Source organism: Chaetura pelagica, unplaced genomic scaffold (genome assembly GCF_000747805.2).
Source record: "Chaetura pelagica isolate M959 unplaced genomic scaffold, ChaPel_1.0 scaffold427, whole genome shotgun sequence".
Lineage (NCBI taxonomy): Eukaryota > Metazoa > Chordata > Aves > Apodiformes > Apodidae > Chaetura > Chaetura pelagica.
Genome location: NW_009953904.1, coordinates 209,200 through 225,286, shown reverse-complemented (window position 1 = coordinate 225,286; position 16,087 = coordinate 209,200). Strand labels below are relative to the sequence as shown.

General features: G+C 53.8%; 1 protein-coding gene across 1 annotated transcript in view; it reads left to right on the top strand.

Annotated features, from left to right (window-relative positions):
• Positions 1-1,952: 1,952 nt before the first annotated feature.
• The window catches only part of RAB11FIP5 (RAB11 family interacting protein 5 (class I)), a gene marked incomplete at its 5' end in the record, with an annotated part of 23,960 nt that continues 9,825 nt past the window's right edge, over positions 1,953-16,087 (top strand). The window contains 2 exons of the mRNA XM_010001416.1: positions 1,953-2,392; positions 4,739-5,453. Coding sequence (XP_009999718.1) covers positions 1,953-2,392; positions 4,739-5,453 — 1,155 coding nt within the window. The remainder of the gene's footprint in view (positions 2,393-4,738; positions 5,454-16,087) is intronic.

Below are 16,087 nucleotides of genomic sequence, written 5' to 3'. Positions count from 1 at the left end.
ACCCTGCTCTCCTGCCGCATCCTGGCCCAGGCAGTGTTTGCACCTCCTGTTTCCACTGCAGCTGATTCATAAAGGAAAAAAACACAAAAAAGATCAAAATTCCCAACATGGAACAACTCAGTCCTCTTAAACATTCCTCTTGTGCCATCAACTTAGAGCTCAGCCTAAAAATAGCTCCTTTCCCTGTCTGAGGTTTAGTCCCTACTCCTCACTGGCTGGTTAGGTCTTGGGAACCAAAAATATCCCCTTAATCCATTGCCAGCCCAAGACGAGGTTGTTCCTTGGAGCTTTAAGGAGCAGACCAGGTTTTCAGGCTTGTTCTTGCAGAGGTGTCACCACCCAGCACCCAGGTTAGTTGTAATGCCCACAACTTGGTAACTGACAGGACAAGGAGATGTCTGTGTGAGCTGAGCCAGTGCAGGGCTGCTACGTCTCATCACCCTCCATCTTCTCCTGCCTTTCCTCACATTTACCCACCCAGATTTTCTGTATTTTTATTTATTTTTCCACGGGGTGACTGACGTAAGATACAAAAACTACTGGCAAGGTTTGGTTTGGTATTTTTTTCCCCTTTTCCTCCTAAATGATTCAGGCCCCAAACCTCTCCTCTCCCAGCTGGCAAGGCTGCTGCAGCCCTTCCCTCTTGAACTTCTTCCAGCTCTTGCATCAAACTGAGCAGCACAATATTTGATGTGCTGTGGCCACAGCCTGTTCCAAGCAGCCTTTTCCTCACTGCTCCTCTGGGAAGAATCTGCCTGACTCACCTGCTCCTGCTCCTTGTCAACAACTCAGCCTGTTGGGATGTCTCTTGGCAGCTGGTGACTCCCTGGAAGGGGTCAATGCTGATTTTTTTTTTGCTTGGGACTGGATATTTTCAACCTGGAAGCCTGGGTACTGAACACCTTGCAGTGGGATTTGTATGGCAGAGGGATAAGCAAGTGGTAGGAACAGGAAGGGGTTTGTGTGGGATTTAACCCCATCTCTGTGTCCAGCAAAGTCCCTCCTGCCAGCTGGTGGCACCTGACTTGCATTGTGAAGGACCTGGGTGCCTCTAGGCACTTCTGTTATTTGTCCAGGCATCCCAGCAGGGAATTAGGGGGTTTGTGCCCCCTTCCCAAGGTACAGTGTGAGGCTCCCCAGGCTTTCCAGCTCTTTCTTTCATCCAAAATACAATAACTTCCCCAGCAGTGATTCCAAAACTTCTGGAGGAAGTGATTCAGGTTTTCTCTTCATCCTGGTGGTAGCAGCATGATCACACCCAGCTCCATCCCTTCACATTTCCTTCCCTTTTTTTCTTTTCGGTGACTTCACTTTTCAAGAGGGGTCCTTGCCTCCTGCCAGCTGGAATGAATGGAGGGTGAGAGGACACACTCATGGAGCTGTTGCAGCAAGCCCAGGGGAGGCCACAAAGATGCTCAGAGAGCTGGAGCAGCTCTGCTCTGGAGACAGGCTGGGAGAGTTGGGGTGTTCAGCCTGGAGAAGAGAAGGCTCTGGGGAGACCTTAGAGCACCTTCCAGAAAAACTGAGGAGGGACTTTTTACAAAGGCTTGTAGTGAGAGGACAAGGGGTGATGGCCTTAAACTAGAGCAGGGTAGATTCAGATTGGGTATCAGGAAGAGGTTCTTTACAATGAGGTTGGTGAAGCACTGGAACAGGTTGTCCAAAGAGCTGGTGGAGGCCACATCCCTGGAGACTTTCAAGGTCAGGCTTGATGAGGTGCTGAGCAACCTGATCTAGTCAAAAAGGTCCCTGTGCACTGCAGGGAGGGCTGGACTAGATAACCCTCAAAGGTCCCTTCCAACCCCACACGTTCTAATGGCTCTATGCTTTAGGATGAGGATGGAGACAGAGCTCTTAGAAGGCCCCTGCAGCATCCTCCCCCAGGTCCTTCTGGCTTGTGGCTCCTGGAAATTACATACAGGCCTTTCCTCTTCTTTCCTCTTTGCCTTCAGGTGGCACAAGCTACACTCCAAGGCTGGGAAGAAGGAGAAGGAGCGTGGTGAGATCCTGGTGAGCATCCAGTTCACGCGCAACAACCTCACGGCCAGCATGTTCGACCTGTCCGTGAAGGACAAGCCGCGGTCGCCCTTCGGCAAGCTGAAGGACAAGGTGAAGGGCAAGAAGAAGTATGACCTGGAGTCAGCCTCTGCCATCATCCCCAGCAGCATGGGCGGCCTCGACGTGGAGGAGGACTACGAGGTGGGGGGCAAGAAGTCCAAAGTCAAGGGCTTCTTCTTGAAGAACAAGCTGCGCAAGTCGTCCCTGACGCAATCCAACACCTCCCTGGGGTCCGACAGCACCATCTCTTCTGCCAGCCTGGGCTGGGCTGCCAATGCTCCCGAGGTGCCCCAGTCCCCCAGCAGACACAGCAGCCTGGCTACCGAGCACTCTGGTAAGAGGATAATGGTTTAATCCCCACTTCCCTTGGGATTTTTCCCCCCCATCTTCTTGTGTGGGGTTGTTGAGGCTTTCCTGCAAATCCCTTAACTGATTGCTCACCTAAGAAGCAGCATCTGCACAGATCCTCCTAGAGGCATAGAAGGGTTAAGGTTGGAAGGGACCTTCAAGATCATGCAGTTCCAACCCCGCTGCTATGAGCAGGGACACCTCCCACCAGACCAGGCTGTACAAGCCTCATCCAACCTGGCCTTGAACACCTCCAGGGATGGGGCAGCCACAACCTCCCGGGGCAACCTGGGCCGTACCTTCCTACCCTCATGGGGAAGAATTTCTTCCTGATGTCTAACCTGACTCTCCCCTCTTCCAGTTTAAAACCATGACCAGTTGTCCTGTCACTGCCCTCTCTGGTGAAAAGTCCCTCCCCAGCTTTCCTGGAGCCCCTTCAGGCACTGGAAGGTGCTCTAAGGTCTCCCTGGAGCCTTCTCTTCTCCAGGCTGAACACCCCAACTCTCCCAGCCTGGCTCCAGAGCAGAGCTGCTCCAGCCCTCTCATCATCTTTGTGGCCCTTCTCTGGCCATCAGCTCCATGTTTTTTCTGTGCTGAGGGCTCCAGAGCTGGACACAGCACTCCAGATGTGGCCCCACCAGAGCAGAGTAGGTCTCCACACTGACAGTAACATTCCTGCCAGGATGGGGACAGATCTCCAATGTTGCTTTCCATGCAGAGCTTAGGTGGGAACAGCCTCACCTGGGCTGATGCTGCAGGTGCTCCCTGCTGCTCACCGTGAGCTTGAGGGTGCTTGGGGACCATGTCTTTGCCTCCCAGAAGCAGGTCACTGACACTGCCTTGTAGCAGAAGGCCCCTGGCAGAGGGTTGGGTGAAGCAGGGCACGTTCCTGCTGCCCTGGCTGTCTTAATGAGGTTCCTCAGGCCTGGAGGCAGAGCTGGAGCCGTGGCCGGTTCCCGGTGATTAAAGCGATCAGAGCTCCTGGCGCCCGGAGCGCGGCGACTTGCAAACAAAGCAGGCCCTTGTAGGGAGTTAATTCTTGCTGTCCCTTGAAAACAAAATGTGTCATGACGTGGTTTAATTGGCTGGACACAGGAAGTGGGAGTCCCTGGGTACGTGCTGGTGAAGCTGCCCCCCCGATGCCTCTTGTTTGTGCCGGGTGATGGTCCCGTGTGTGCTGGGGGCACCGGTCTGGGCCCGTCGTCCTCATGTCACTGAATCACAGAGTGCTGGGGGTTGGAAGGCACCTCTGGAGATCATCCAGTCCAATCCCCTGCCAGAGCAGGATCCCCTAGAGAAGATCCCACAGGAACATGACCAGGCAGGTTTGGAAAGACTCCAGGGATGGAGACTCCACAACCTCCCTGGGCAGCCTGTTCCAGGGCTCTGGTACACTCAGAGTAAGGGAGGATTTTCTCATATTCAGGTTCAACCTCCTGTGCTCCAGTTTGTGCCCATTGCCCTTTGTCCTGTCCCAGGACACCACTGGGAAGAGTCTGACCCCATCCCTCTGACACCCCCTGTAGATACTGATCAGCACTGATGAGATCCCCCCTCAGCCTCCTTCTCTCTCAGCCTTTCCTCACAGGGCAGATGCTCCAATCAATCCCTTTATGATCTTAGTGGCCTTTAGTGGCTTCACTTTGTGGTAAAGGAGACAATATCTCCAAGTAGGAGGGGAGAGTAGCTGCCTGTGACCTGACATCCGGGCAGCCCTTCCCACCAGGCTCTCCATGTAACCCCAAAAATCTGCTGAGCATTAGGACTGAGCTTGGTAGAGTTGGGTTAATGGTTGGTAGAGTTGGGTTATGGTTGGACTCAAGGATCTTAGAGGTCTTTTCCACGCAGAATGATCTTGTGTGATTCTGTAGATGGCCACAGGGTCAGGCAGTGGGAGGGAGAAGCAGGGGCTGGAGCCTCCTGGCTGGTATCACACCGAGCAGAGTCAGAAGCTCCTTGTCTTCCATTCCATGCAAACTCTTAAATCACATGGAAGGATAAACCCTTTAGGTACCTTCTGGGTAGTGTCTCGCATTTATTATCCACCTCAGATCCTCTCAGACAAGGGGCTGTCATCTTGCAGAGACTCCCTCTGGATCCTGCAGCGGGAGGTGAGGACACTGTAAGGCCTGTAGAGCCACATACTTCTCCCCTGTGCTTTGCATTGCCAGTGATTTAATTACAACCTGGTAGAGCCTGGAGGGAGAAAGCCAGTCTGATTTCACAGATCTCTTGTTTACTATTTGCAAGTCGAAGATAAGGATGTTTGTCTCATTCCTGTGCCTGTTAACTCAGGTGTCCTCACCTCTCCTTGGTGTTTCCTTTCCCCCAGAGAAGGACAACCTGCCCTCTCCGAAGATGACCCACAAGAGAGCCTTCAGCGACGATGTCTCCCAGGTCAGCCCGGCCCTGGAACCCAAAGCAACCCAAAACCTGAAGCCAAAGAATGATCCCGTGTCCAGATCTTCCCTCTGCATCAACGGGAGCCACGTTTACAGCCACGAGCCTGCACCAAAGAGCCCCGTGTCCGTCCCGCAGAGCTCGGCCGGGCCCAGGAGGCAGGAGGAGGCCTTTGGCTTCACCCCCCTCCATCCCGACCCCCACCAGCTGCCCTGGGGGGCCAGCAGCTTGGAGAGGACGCAGCAGAGAGACGAGCCCAGGTTCATCCCCTCCCCTCCCAGCCTGGCCTTGCAGGAGGAGCTCAAGGTGTCCACGAAAGCTGTCACCCTCAGCAACCACCTGGGCAGGGCCAAGATGGAAGAAAGCAGCCGCTTGGAGGGCAGGCCCACTCAAGCTGCAGCACCCATGGTCTTCTCGTCGGGTGTGACAAGGGACAAGCAGCCCGAGGAGACGAGGAAGGAAGACAAGAAGGCAAAGAGTGGCCTCTTCCACCACGGGGGCAGCAAGGGCGAGGCGGGGAGCAAAGGGCAGGGGGAGAAGGTGGGACCCCCCCACGGCTCCTCCACCCACGCTGGGGGAGACGAGAGGAGCAAAACCAGCGGCTGGTTCGGTTTGAAGGAGCCCAAAGAGTCCCCTCAGAAAGCCAGGTCAGTGAAATGGGGTGTGTTGATGTCCAGGGCCACCAAATGGCTGCCCCAGCCTCCCGTGCTCAGCGCCTGCACTGTCCATCAGTGGAGGGCTGGTCCCCAGTGCCCAGCTGGGAAAACGCTTCCTTGGTCTTCAATATCTCAAAGGGAGGGTGGTTTTTCCTGGATCCTCCCTGGCTTCTGCCACAAACCAACTCCCATTTGCCCTCCCGGGCTGTGTTTCCCAGCTGGGGAAGGGAGGGATCCTCTTCATGGAGAGGGAGATGTTTCCCTCTGCAGAGCTGAGGCTCAGCGTGGTCAGGCCAAGGGTTTCTGTGGCCTTGAAGCAAAGGATCATTATCCTTTAATTAGCTAAAAAAGCTTCCCTGGCAGTCAAGTGTAGGATGTGGGACACAGTGACATGTCATCACATGGTTTTTTAATGAACCTCCCACCCCTTCTCTGCCAGTGGTCCAGCCTGGCCTGATGTGCTTTGGTAACTTGAGAGCTTATTAATATTTCTGAAGGAACTAATCCCAGCCCTGCTCTTTCCTCTTCCCATCCCACCCCAGCCTTCCCTTCTCCTGATGACAAATCTCTTAATTGTTCTTGCTTTATGTGATGATTCATCCTTCCAAACCCTCAGCACTGAATTTGGGGCACACCAAAAAGGGGGTGTTGGTGCTGCTTCTGTGCAGGCTTCATCACGATGGGGTGTCACCCACCTCCATCCCAGTAGCCCCCAGCAGCTGAGCTGGGGTCCAGAGGCCCACCAAGACCCCTGGGTGGTGGTGTCACTGCACAGTGAGAAGGAACAAACAGGGTTAAAAGCAGCCAGACAAAATAACCAGCAGTTGAAAGCTGGTTGAATCTGCAGGGTTGATTTATTATAGAGGTTTTCTAATCTGGGCTGACTTTAACCTAATTTATTAAGCAGAAAGGTTTTAATTCAGTCTAAGCCTCCTTTAATGAGGGAGGGCACTCGTGGTTTATTCAGCCTAACCAGATTCCCACAGGGGTTAAACTGCTTTTCAAGTGCTGCTCAGACCTAAGTGAGGGGGGTCAGCAGGTGGCTGCAGAAGAGGGGCAGCCCCAGAACCTCTCCCCTTGCCACCCCACAGCGAGATGTGGTGCTCAGAGTGGGCTTGAAGGCCAAGGGGAGGTGAGAACGGGCTGCCATCCCCTAAGGACCAAGTGTCCTCGTGCTGTGTGTCCCTGCAGAGGAGCATGTGCTGTTGGTGTGAGGGTGGGAGAGGAGCTGCAAGGGCTGGTGAGGCTCAGTCCTGCAGAGCTGGGGACACACAGGCAGGTGGGGAAGCTGCTCCCCCAGTCACAGACACCCCATCTGGTAGGGCCTGGAGCTCCTGAAGCCTTTTGTTGAGAACTGAAAGCTGGCCCTCATGGGGGAGGTGATGGGGAAGGGCTGGACCAGGCTCCCTGTGCTCCAGCAGCTGCAGAGATGAACATGAGGTCCTGGGCCTGCTGTGGCTGCTTCCCTCCGTGCAGATCTTCCATTTCCAGGAGACCTGGAGCCCCAGCAGTTACCTGGTGTTACATCCCAGGCCCAGGTTTGTTTCTGAGTGCTGTGATTGAGGAATGGCAGGATATTGCCACTCGGAATTAATATAATCATCTTTTTCTTGTTGTTTTGTGATAATAAACCTTCTGCTTAAGTCCTAGAATAGAAAAGATCAGGTACGAAAACTAAACCCGTGCAAAATCCTGTTTTGTTCAGGCAGTGACTCCACAAGCTGCCTAAGCCAGCCAGGCAAGTACTGTGACTCCACATGAGGCGAGATGGCCTCTGCATCTCCCTCTGGAGCCTTTTCCTCAAGAAATGGATGAGGAACCTGCAGGTTTCCACCTGCTCTGCAGTTCTGCCCTGTGTTCCATGAGTCCTTCCTGCCCCACTCCTGCTGGACAGGGCTGTCTGCAAGGCAGGGGTGTCTCATCCAGCTCCTGAGCCCCTGGAGTATCCAACCCAAACACCTCTGATGTCTAACAAGCCTTTTTTTAAATGCCAGCTGCTGGGCCCCTTCCCAGCATTATTCTTTTCCCAGAGGGTTTCCACTCTGTGTTACGGGGGTTTTTTTAACCTCCTTCAGTGCTCCCAGTTTCATTTCTAGCTAAGCTGAAGCTCAGCTTTTCTTTGAATCAGTTTGCTCTGGCATGCCAAGGACCCTGCCCACAGATCTCCTGTATGGATGAGCTGTGCCACAGCAGCCCCCCTGGCTGGGGTTTGCTCTCCCAAAACCAGGAATTGCTTTCAAGCAGCACAGGCTGGAGGGAAGAAATTCACAGGAGCCCCTTTTTTGGGGTGTATTCAAGCATCTGAATGGGCTTTAATTGCAGCTTGTAATTTGAAAATGGGAAGTAATGGGCTTAAGCTGCAGCAGGGGAGATTTAAGGTAGGCATTAGGAGAAGTGTCTGGTGGAGGATGGTGAAGTGCTAGAGCTGCCTGGCTGGGAGGGGGAAGCCCAGGGTCTGGGGCTTTGGGGGCTGGGATGGGTGAGCACCTTGGGAGAATGTCATATGAAACACTTGTCCTAGCACAGCCCAGGCTTGGGCGTGGGAGGTGGTGGCTGAGTCTCATTTGATGCAAAAATGGCCTTTCCATCATCCCAGGGATATGGACTGTCTCTAGTTCCTGGTTCCTGTTTTTTCCTGACCATTAATTGCAACGTTCTGACTTATCCTGATTACACAGAACTCTTTCAACTTCCCATTTTATTCTCCTTCCTTAACACTGAACGACCTCGTGGACCCCTCTCCTGACTCAGTCTAAAGCTGGTGAGGAGCTTATTAGGTCTTGATGGTGTCAGGTTGGGCCTGTGCTCTGGTGCCATCTGTGCTGTCATCATCCAAACCACACGGGCTCCTGAGTGACTGCAGAGGCAGCAGCTCCTCTTGTGTGGACGTCCCTCTGCAGCTGGAGGAGCTGTTCAGTCACCCCTCTTAACTTCCCGAGAGGATAATAAACACCATTAACCTTTGCTTTGTAGAGAGAACCAGCCCCTGAACCCAGCAGTTTTAAGCCTCCAGCTTTGTGGTTCCTGCCACCTCCTCACCTTTTTGCCCACCGTGGGCAGGTCAAGTTTCACCTGGAGCTGGACGTGGGGAGAGAGCACCACGAGCAGTCACCTTTGCAAGACCAGAAAACTCAACCTGTAGTTAGTTAAAAGGGCTGTCATTAGAAGGATGCTTCACAGTTAGGGTTTAAATTAGCCTGCAGCTGGGATGGGGTTGGCACAGCCTGTCTTCAGCCACTGCCCCTGGCAGGACCACAACCTTTCCAAAATTAGGAAGCCACTGACTTTGGGCTGCATTTAACTTCAGCTTCGTAGGAAGCTTTTCTGTCCTGTTCCCAGCAGGTTTTGCTGAGCTGCAGACCTGTCTGTGCTCTTACCTGAGGACAGGGCTGGATATTTCTGCCCTCAGCCCTGATTTAGAGTTTGTTCACTGATTCCTGGCAGGCAAGCAGATTCCCAAAGGCTGTTCCTTTCAGCCTGGGCTTCCTAATCCATGGCAGCTCCTGGGCTTTGATACTGGCTTGAGTGGAAGCAGTGGGAAGACAGTGTTTGCTCTTTGAGGACCCAAATAAAAGACTGGGGTTTGTTGTTTTTAAGGTGGTGTGGTTGAGGGTTGTATGTAAGGAAGAAGCTCAGCAGGTTTATTTGAGGCGAGGCCTGAGGCTGAAACAATTGGTTTAACTTTTTTGGGGTTTCCTACAATGTTATCAGAGCTCCACAGGTCCTGCTTCCTGCAGCCTGAGTTGGGATGATAAAATGAGGCTGCATCTTGTGCTTGGCAGTAGGAGAGAAGAGAAACTGTGCTCTCTCTTGTAAAAATAATGGTGTTAGTGCTGTTTGCTGGTTAAAGCCCCTTCCCTCTGTCACTGCTTTCATGGGGGAAACATGTAAAATCACTTCCCACTTTGGTTGTCACTTCTCTTGCTTAGTCTATGCCCTCGTATCCAGCAGTGAGGGCAAATACTGCCTCAAGACTCCTCACTCTTCCTCATATGCTCCTAAAAAGTACATTTCCTAAATCCTGGGAATGGGAAGAAGGTTTTGAATGACTGGAGCGAAGTCTGGGGACAGTGGGGAGCAGTGAAGTGGGCCAGGTGAGCTTGTTGGTGGGGTTGACAGCCAATGGGTGTGACAGCTCCCTCCAAAGCACCATGAGCAGGGCCTTCCAGAGCAGATCCTGGCTGCAGAGCTGGATGAAGAGGAGCAGGGTGTCATGGATGATGGTGGTGCTGTGGAAGAACCCTTCCCAGGAGCTGTCAGGGTCACATTGTCCACCTGCACGTCTGCCTTGGATCAGTCACAGGGGGAAAATGACCAGGGATGGAGCTGGACATTTCCCCTCTGGCATAAGGGGTGTGGGGAACCTGCAAGGGTGAAAAATGTCTCTTAGGATTCCTCTTCCTCCCTTTTGCCTGCTGAGCCCATATTTCCCAGGGATGGACATGAAGCAGGATTGTGAATTGGATCCCAAGCTGGCACCAGCTCAGCCCTGCTGAGACAAATCTACTTGTATCTGTGCAGGAGGAGCACAGCCCTGCTCCCACCCTGAGCCTGGGTGTGGGGTCAGCACCTTGCATCTGCCTGGGCTCCTACTGCCCAGATTCTCTCTCTGCTCTCTATATTTATATTTTTTTTAATTCCTCTGGTTTTGGGGCAGGTCTCTAAAGCAGGACTTGTCTGTTTGAATTGGGATGATGGGCAGGTGAGGACCAGGGGGAGAGCAAAGTGGTTATTGCTGAAGCCTGTGCTCTCACCTCCAGAATTGCTGTTTAAAAGCAGCATTTGCATATATTCTCTGATCCCTTCCCACCTGGGTTCCCACCTTCTACAAAAATGTCCCAGGCTGCTCTGCCCATCTCTTCCCAACCCCTTTCTCCACAAACCCTGCTGTGCCAGCCTTGCTCACACCCATGGGAGGGAATTCCAGCTCCCTGCCAGGCTTTGAAGCTGCTGCTGGGGCTTCCAGCACCCTGGGTCCTGCTGCTTTTCCACCCTCCCCAGCTTGCTTGGGAAATAGTGAAAAAAGCAGCTTGTGAGTGGTAGGGTCATGACTTCCCTGGATCCAGCCCTCCTAGGAGGGGTTTTCCACTTGAGCTTCAGCACAACTCTTAACCTCAGCACGTTGGGGCTGGATCTGAGCCCTGCCCTCCCCAGGCTCCAGCTTTTTCAGCACATGGGCTGTTATCTTTATCTGCACAGTGCAGAGTTTCCCACCCTCTTGCAGATGGGCTGGGGATGGTGCTGTGTGACTGCAGAGCTGGGGTGGCTGCCTCCAGCCTGAAATTCAGGGTGGGGAGGATGTAGAAAAATAATCTCCCTGCCTTGACCGAGCTGTTTGAAATAGACTTTCCTTCAGGGGGCTGCTCAGTGCTGTAATTTTTATTTTATAGTTTTGAATGCTGAGAGGCTAAAGCACAGCTGGGAAGTGCTGCCAAGCAAGTAAATGAGGGCAGAAAGATACCTGCTATTTATTTTGGCTGGCAGGGCTGAGTGCTGGGGGAATGGGAGGAGGGTGAGTCAGCAAATGCAGCAAAGATCCTGGACCAGGCTGCTGCAGGTGGAGGTTTCCCTCTAGAGGAACACACCAACCTCAGCTCCTTCTTTCACTTGGCACTTCCTGAGGGGGAAAAAAGGGCTTTTTTGGGGGGTGGGTTGTACATGGGGAGAGCAGGGGTGGGGTGGTAACCAAAACAAGGGATTTTTGTCCCCAGGAAAGGGGTTGGAGGGTGAAGCTGCAATTGGTGCTGTGAAAAGCCAGGGGAAAGAGGCAGGTTCTGCTGCCAGCAGTTTGTGGCTTAAAAGGGGTTTGTGCAGCCCCTGAGCTGGAATTCCCAGTAGGAATGGGGATGGGCAGGGCAAAGGAAGCTTCAGTAGGGGGATATGGAGGAGGAAAGCTAATCCCACAGAAAAAAAATAAGAGGGATTTAAGTTCTGTCTATGTATTTTTAGCTTGGCTTGGGCTGCACATGCTGGGGAGGATGATATGGGATGGCTGCCCAGCAGGGGGGAGATGTGGGTCCTCGTGTGCTGGAGCCTGAAGGTACATGGATCCTTCCCTCCAGGAGAAGAGTCATATTGACCCACCTTGTGTCCCAGGCAAAGTGCAACCCTTTGTTTTGCTGCATCCTGACACCAAACGTGTCGGTCATGATGGGTCTGGGGCCATCAAGGACTTGCTGAAAGCACCATCCTAATCCCTGGTGGCCCAGACCATGCAGGAAGCAGCTCGAGGCTGGGACCACCTCATTGGTGGCCAGGAGCTGCTCTTTCTCAGCAGGTCCAGCACCCCACGAGCCCCATCATGACTCAAGAAAGGAAGACAAGGTCATCTCTGGTGGGCTTGAAGAGACCTTGAAGCTGTTCCTCCGCCTGTGTGGGTGGGGATCAGTGCAATTCAGGGCACTGCCCAGGTGAGGAGCAGGTTCTGGAATCAGCTGTTCCCTGAGGAAGGAACTTCAGCCACTCAGTGTTCTGGCAGCTGTGAAGGTCGTTAGCAGTGAGCACTCATTAGGAGCCTGAAGCTGATTAGTGCTCTGTAGCCATTTAGTGGTGGAGCCCAGCAGAGCTGGCTGGACCAGGCCTCTCTTGCTCTTACTCAGCACTAAAAGCTGTTGAAGCAGAACCATGAATGAGGGATCTTCATCTGCACCAAAGCATTAAATCCAGTACCAGCAAGAAGGAGGAACTGCAGGAGCAAGCAGAGGTGGGGCAGTGGTGTCTGCTGTTTGCAGCTACCCAGCAGATCCTGGTGGTCCTTGGCACCTTCCCTTTCTAGCTGGGAAGGAACATTTGTTGTGTTTTGCCCTGTTCCACCTCAGATAAAACCCAGTTGTGGATGTTGTGAACTCATCCAGCTGGGTCTTGGGTCCTGAGCAGCTGGAGCTCTCTTCTGGAGAGCTTAAATTTGAGGGTGATTAGGGAGAAGGGTCAATTTGGAGCAAGTGGTAGAGAACAGGAGCCTGTGCTTCAGCATGTGTGTCCAGCCACCCAGCAGCTGCAGGTGTTTGCAACTTCCTCAGCACAGGGCTGCTCCTGGTCTCTCTGGGGTGGTTTGTGTCCATCACCTTCTTCAGCAGCTTCTCCCACCACTTCTGGAGGTTTTCTGTGCTCGCTGAGAGCTCAAGACGCTTGGGAAGAGCTGGGCTGCTCAGTTACCTTCTGCAGAGGTGTGTGCCTGGCTGCCTGCAGTGGGTTTTCCACCCTGCCCTGTGCTGGTGGCCTGAGCAGGACGTGGGGACACGGTGGAGCACAGCTGGGCTGTGTGGGGACAGTCACCTGTGCCACGGCCACCACTGCTGCTTGGTGACAGCAGGAGAGGGCACCCACGAGCTGTCTCTGCCCACAGCACCAAATGAGCTGCAGGTTTGGGTAGAAGTGAAGGTTTTGAGGCTTTTTTGATTGTGTCTGAATTACTAGTTCTGCTGAGTGGGAGCATCTTGTGGGTTGGGGCCTTCACCCTTGGGCACTTGCTCTGTGTGTCACCTACCTGAAAAGGAGGCCGGGGGGGCTCTGGTGGCCTTGCTTGCATACATAGACACCTTCCCAAGGTAGCTGCTCAGAAGATGATGTGTGAGGGGCACTTGGAAGCTGCCAAGGGTGGGGAGAAGTGGGTCCTGGCCCCTGCTGTGGTGTCCTGGGGCTCCTGCCCACCTCGTGGTCCGGGACGTGCTGCTCTCAGAGCACCCCGTGCTGCCTGCGCCCTCACACAGCCTTAGCTTCTGCCTCAAGAGGGCATTTTTGAGCTTTGAAATGTGCCCGAGGCTTTTTCATGACATCTGTTAATAAGGAGACATCTAAGCAGCTTTGCCCATTGACCGGGATGTTCCCGTGCCCTCTGAGATCCCTGCCAGCAGCGGGAATACTGGGATGTGGCCCCAGGACCAGACGTACCCCTGTGCATTTTGGCAAAGCAATCACTTTATTAATTCCTCCTTAAACTTTGATATGCCCAGTGCTGGCTGGTCAGGGTCCTGATTTCTCCCAAACTAAGACTGGGATCTCATTGAAGCTCAGCTCTGGTGGCTGATGCAGAAGGAATGAATCCCACCACCTTGGGGCTTGGGGCTGTGCAGCCACTTGTGTCCTGTGCTCCATCCTGGGAATGGGGTTGCTCTTGGCAGGGGTGAGTCAAGGGGACGTGGGGGGTTGGATCTGGATGATTTTTAAGGTCCCTTCTAACCCAAACCATTCTATGATTCTATGAAAATTCAAATGTTACATCTTTGTGGTTCTCTGTCACGACTCATTTTTTGGATGGGGGTTCAGGAGGAGGAGGAGGAGGAGTGGCAGTTGGAGCTCCAGCTGGGGCAGGGGGTGTCCACACCACACCCTTTGTGATGTGAAAGCCTCTTAAAATAGCCAAGTCCAACCAGGCTTCCTTGAGAGGTGATGATGCTCAGCACCAGAGGACTTCCCAAAGGAAGGTTGATGGAATCCCAAAGAAAGGTCAGTGTAGTCCCTCTTGATAAGTTAGCAAAGAATCAGCCACCTGACTTGGGGTGAGGTGCAGGAGGAGCCTGACAGTCTGTACTGGAGATGTGCTGAATCCCTTCTTCCTTCCTGGGGTCCCACCTGGGGCTTCAGGCATCTCAGGACCTCAGGCCAGAAGTGACATGACAAAGGGCAGGTGAGGAGGTTGGGACACATCCTGGCCACCTGCTCCTTCCTGCTCCTGCTCCTTGCTTGCCCCAGCTGTGCTACCTTCCCTCCTGTGTGAGAGGGATCACCACCTCTGCTGTCATCCTGGTATGTTGCCGAACAAGTAATGAGGCACTGGGGTAAACTGGGAAGGACTCACTCGTGTGGGGTCTTGCTGGGTCCAGTAATCCAAGAGCCCAGTCCTGCTCCTTGCCCACTCTTACCCAGCTGAGTCCTTGGGCCTCAGGAGGAGACCTTAGTGATGTTTACAAATATCTGAAGGGTGGGTGTCAAGAGCAGTGGGCCAGTCTCTTTTCAGTGGTGCCCTGTGGTAGGATGAGGGGCAATAGACACAAACTGGGACACAGGAAGCTCCACCTTAATGTGAGGAAAACTTATTTACTGTGAGGGTGACAGAGCCCTGGAACAGGCTGCCCAGAGAGGCTGTGGACTCTCCTTCTCTGGGGACTTTCAAGACCCATCTGTGTGGACTAGATGATCCCCAGAGGTCCCTTCCAACCCCGACCATTCTACAATTCTATGACACGGGCAAAACCTCTGGGGCTCCTGAGTCTTTAGGGCTCTTCAGGCAGAAAGGGGAAATCTGGAGGAGTGTTCTAGAAGAAGGGCTGCCCTTTCCTTTGTGTCGTGCATGCCCTTTCCATGCCTTGGCTCCATGATCATTGCTGTGCCTAACAAGAGAGAGGAGGGTGTATTTGGTCACTGCGCTGCTTGAACCGGAGCGTTTGTCGTGTGTGTGGTGTTTGCTTACAGCACTGTCACTGCATTAACCAGGAGGACTGTTTTGTCTTCCCTCCACAGCCTGGAAGTGTCTCCTCAGGTAGAAACCAGCTCAGATGCTCCTTCTCATTTTCCTCCCTGCTTCCCTGCCCAGTTTCCTCCTGCTGCTGTAGCCCATCTCGCTAGCATGCCAAGCTCTAACCTCTCTCCCGCTCTCGGAGACAGTCAGTCTGGATGCTTGTCCCCTACCAACCCATTCCTCAACTCCCTGCAGAGCAATCCCTTCTTTGAGGACCTCCTCGCTGACCAGGTACTAAATTCTCCTTCACCTACTCACTTTTTCTCTAGTTTCCTGCCTGGGCCACACGCTTCAACAGAGGTCGCTGGGAACTTTAATTCCTCTGAGGATTGCAGTCCCTCTGCCTCCCTAAGGCATAAAGACCCGGAGAGGGAGTCTCCAGCCAAAAGCGTTTGTGTCCCTGTGCCAGAAACTACTCCCCCATCACCAGGAGACCTTCCTCCTCCAGATGAGAAACCCGCTGTCCCTCCTCCCCTCTCGGAGTGGGACGACACCTTCGATGCCTTTGCCACCAGCAGGCTCAAGCCAGAGCTGAAGAAGGACACCTTCTTTGCTTCAGTGGCAGCAGAGGGCATGGCTTTCATCGACGACCCCGATGCTGCCAGCCCGACAGAAAGGTCAGCAGAGCCTGCCCACCAGGAGGGGACAAAAGCCTTTGCAAAGGCTGAGGCACCCGTGGACAGCGAGATGCCTGCAGCTCTCAGGTCTTGGACAAATTTCTCTGGCTTGGATGTGGGGGCAAACTTAGTGAGCACAACGCAGGAGGCGACTGTGATAGAGGATGTGCTGAGCCCCGTGTCTGCAGGGTCGGTGGGGAGGAGGAGGAAGAGCAGCACCCCCACGGGTTGGTCAGCTGCGTTTGCCTCGGGAAATCCAGGGGACAAAGAGGCTTCAGCAGCACCGAGGGCTGAAAATAGCTCTAGGAAGGAAGGGGACGGTCATGAGGAGGAACCTTCTAGTGCAGGGACAAACGGATGGATGACCATTGCCACCGAAACGGCTCCTGAGCTGTCAGAGAGCACCCGAGGTGTGGCTGGGCAGGAGCAGCTGGGTCAGGAGAGCACCCTGAGCCCACAGCCAGCCCTGCTCGGCGACGGCACCTTCCAAGCCCCGAGCAGATCCCTCGCCTGCGTGTTGCCCAGGAGCTCCTTCACCCCCGAGCCCCCCT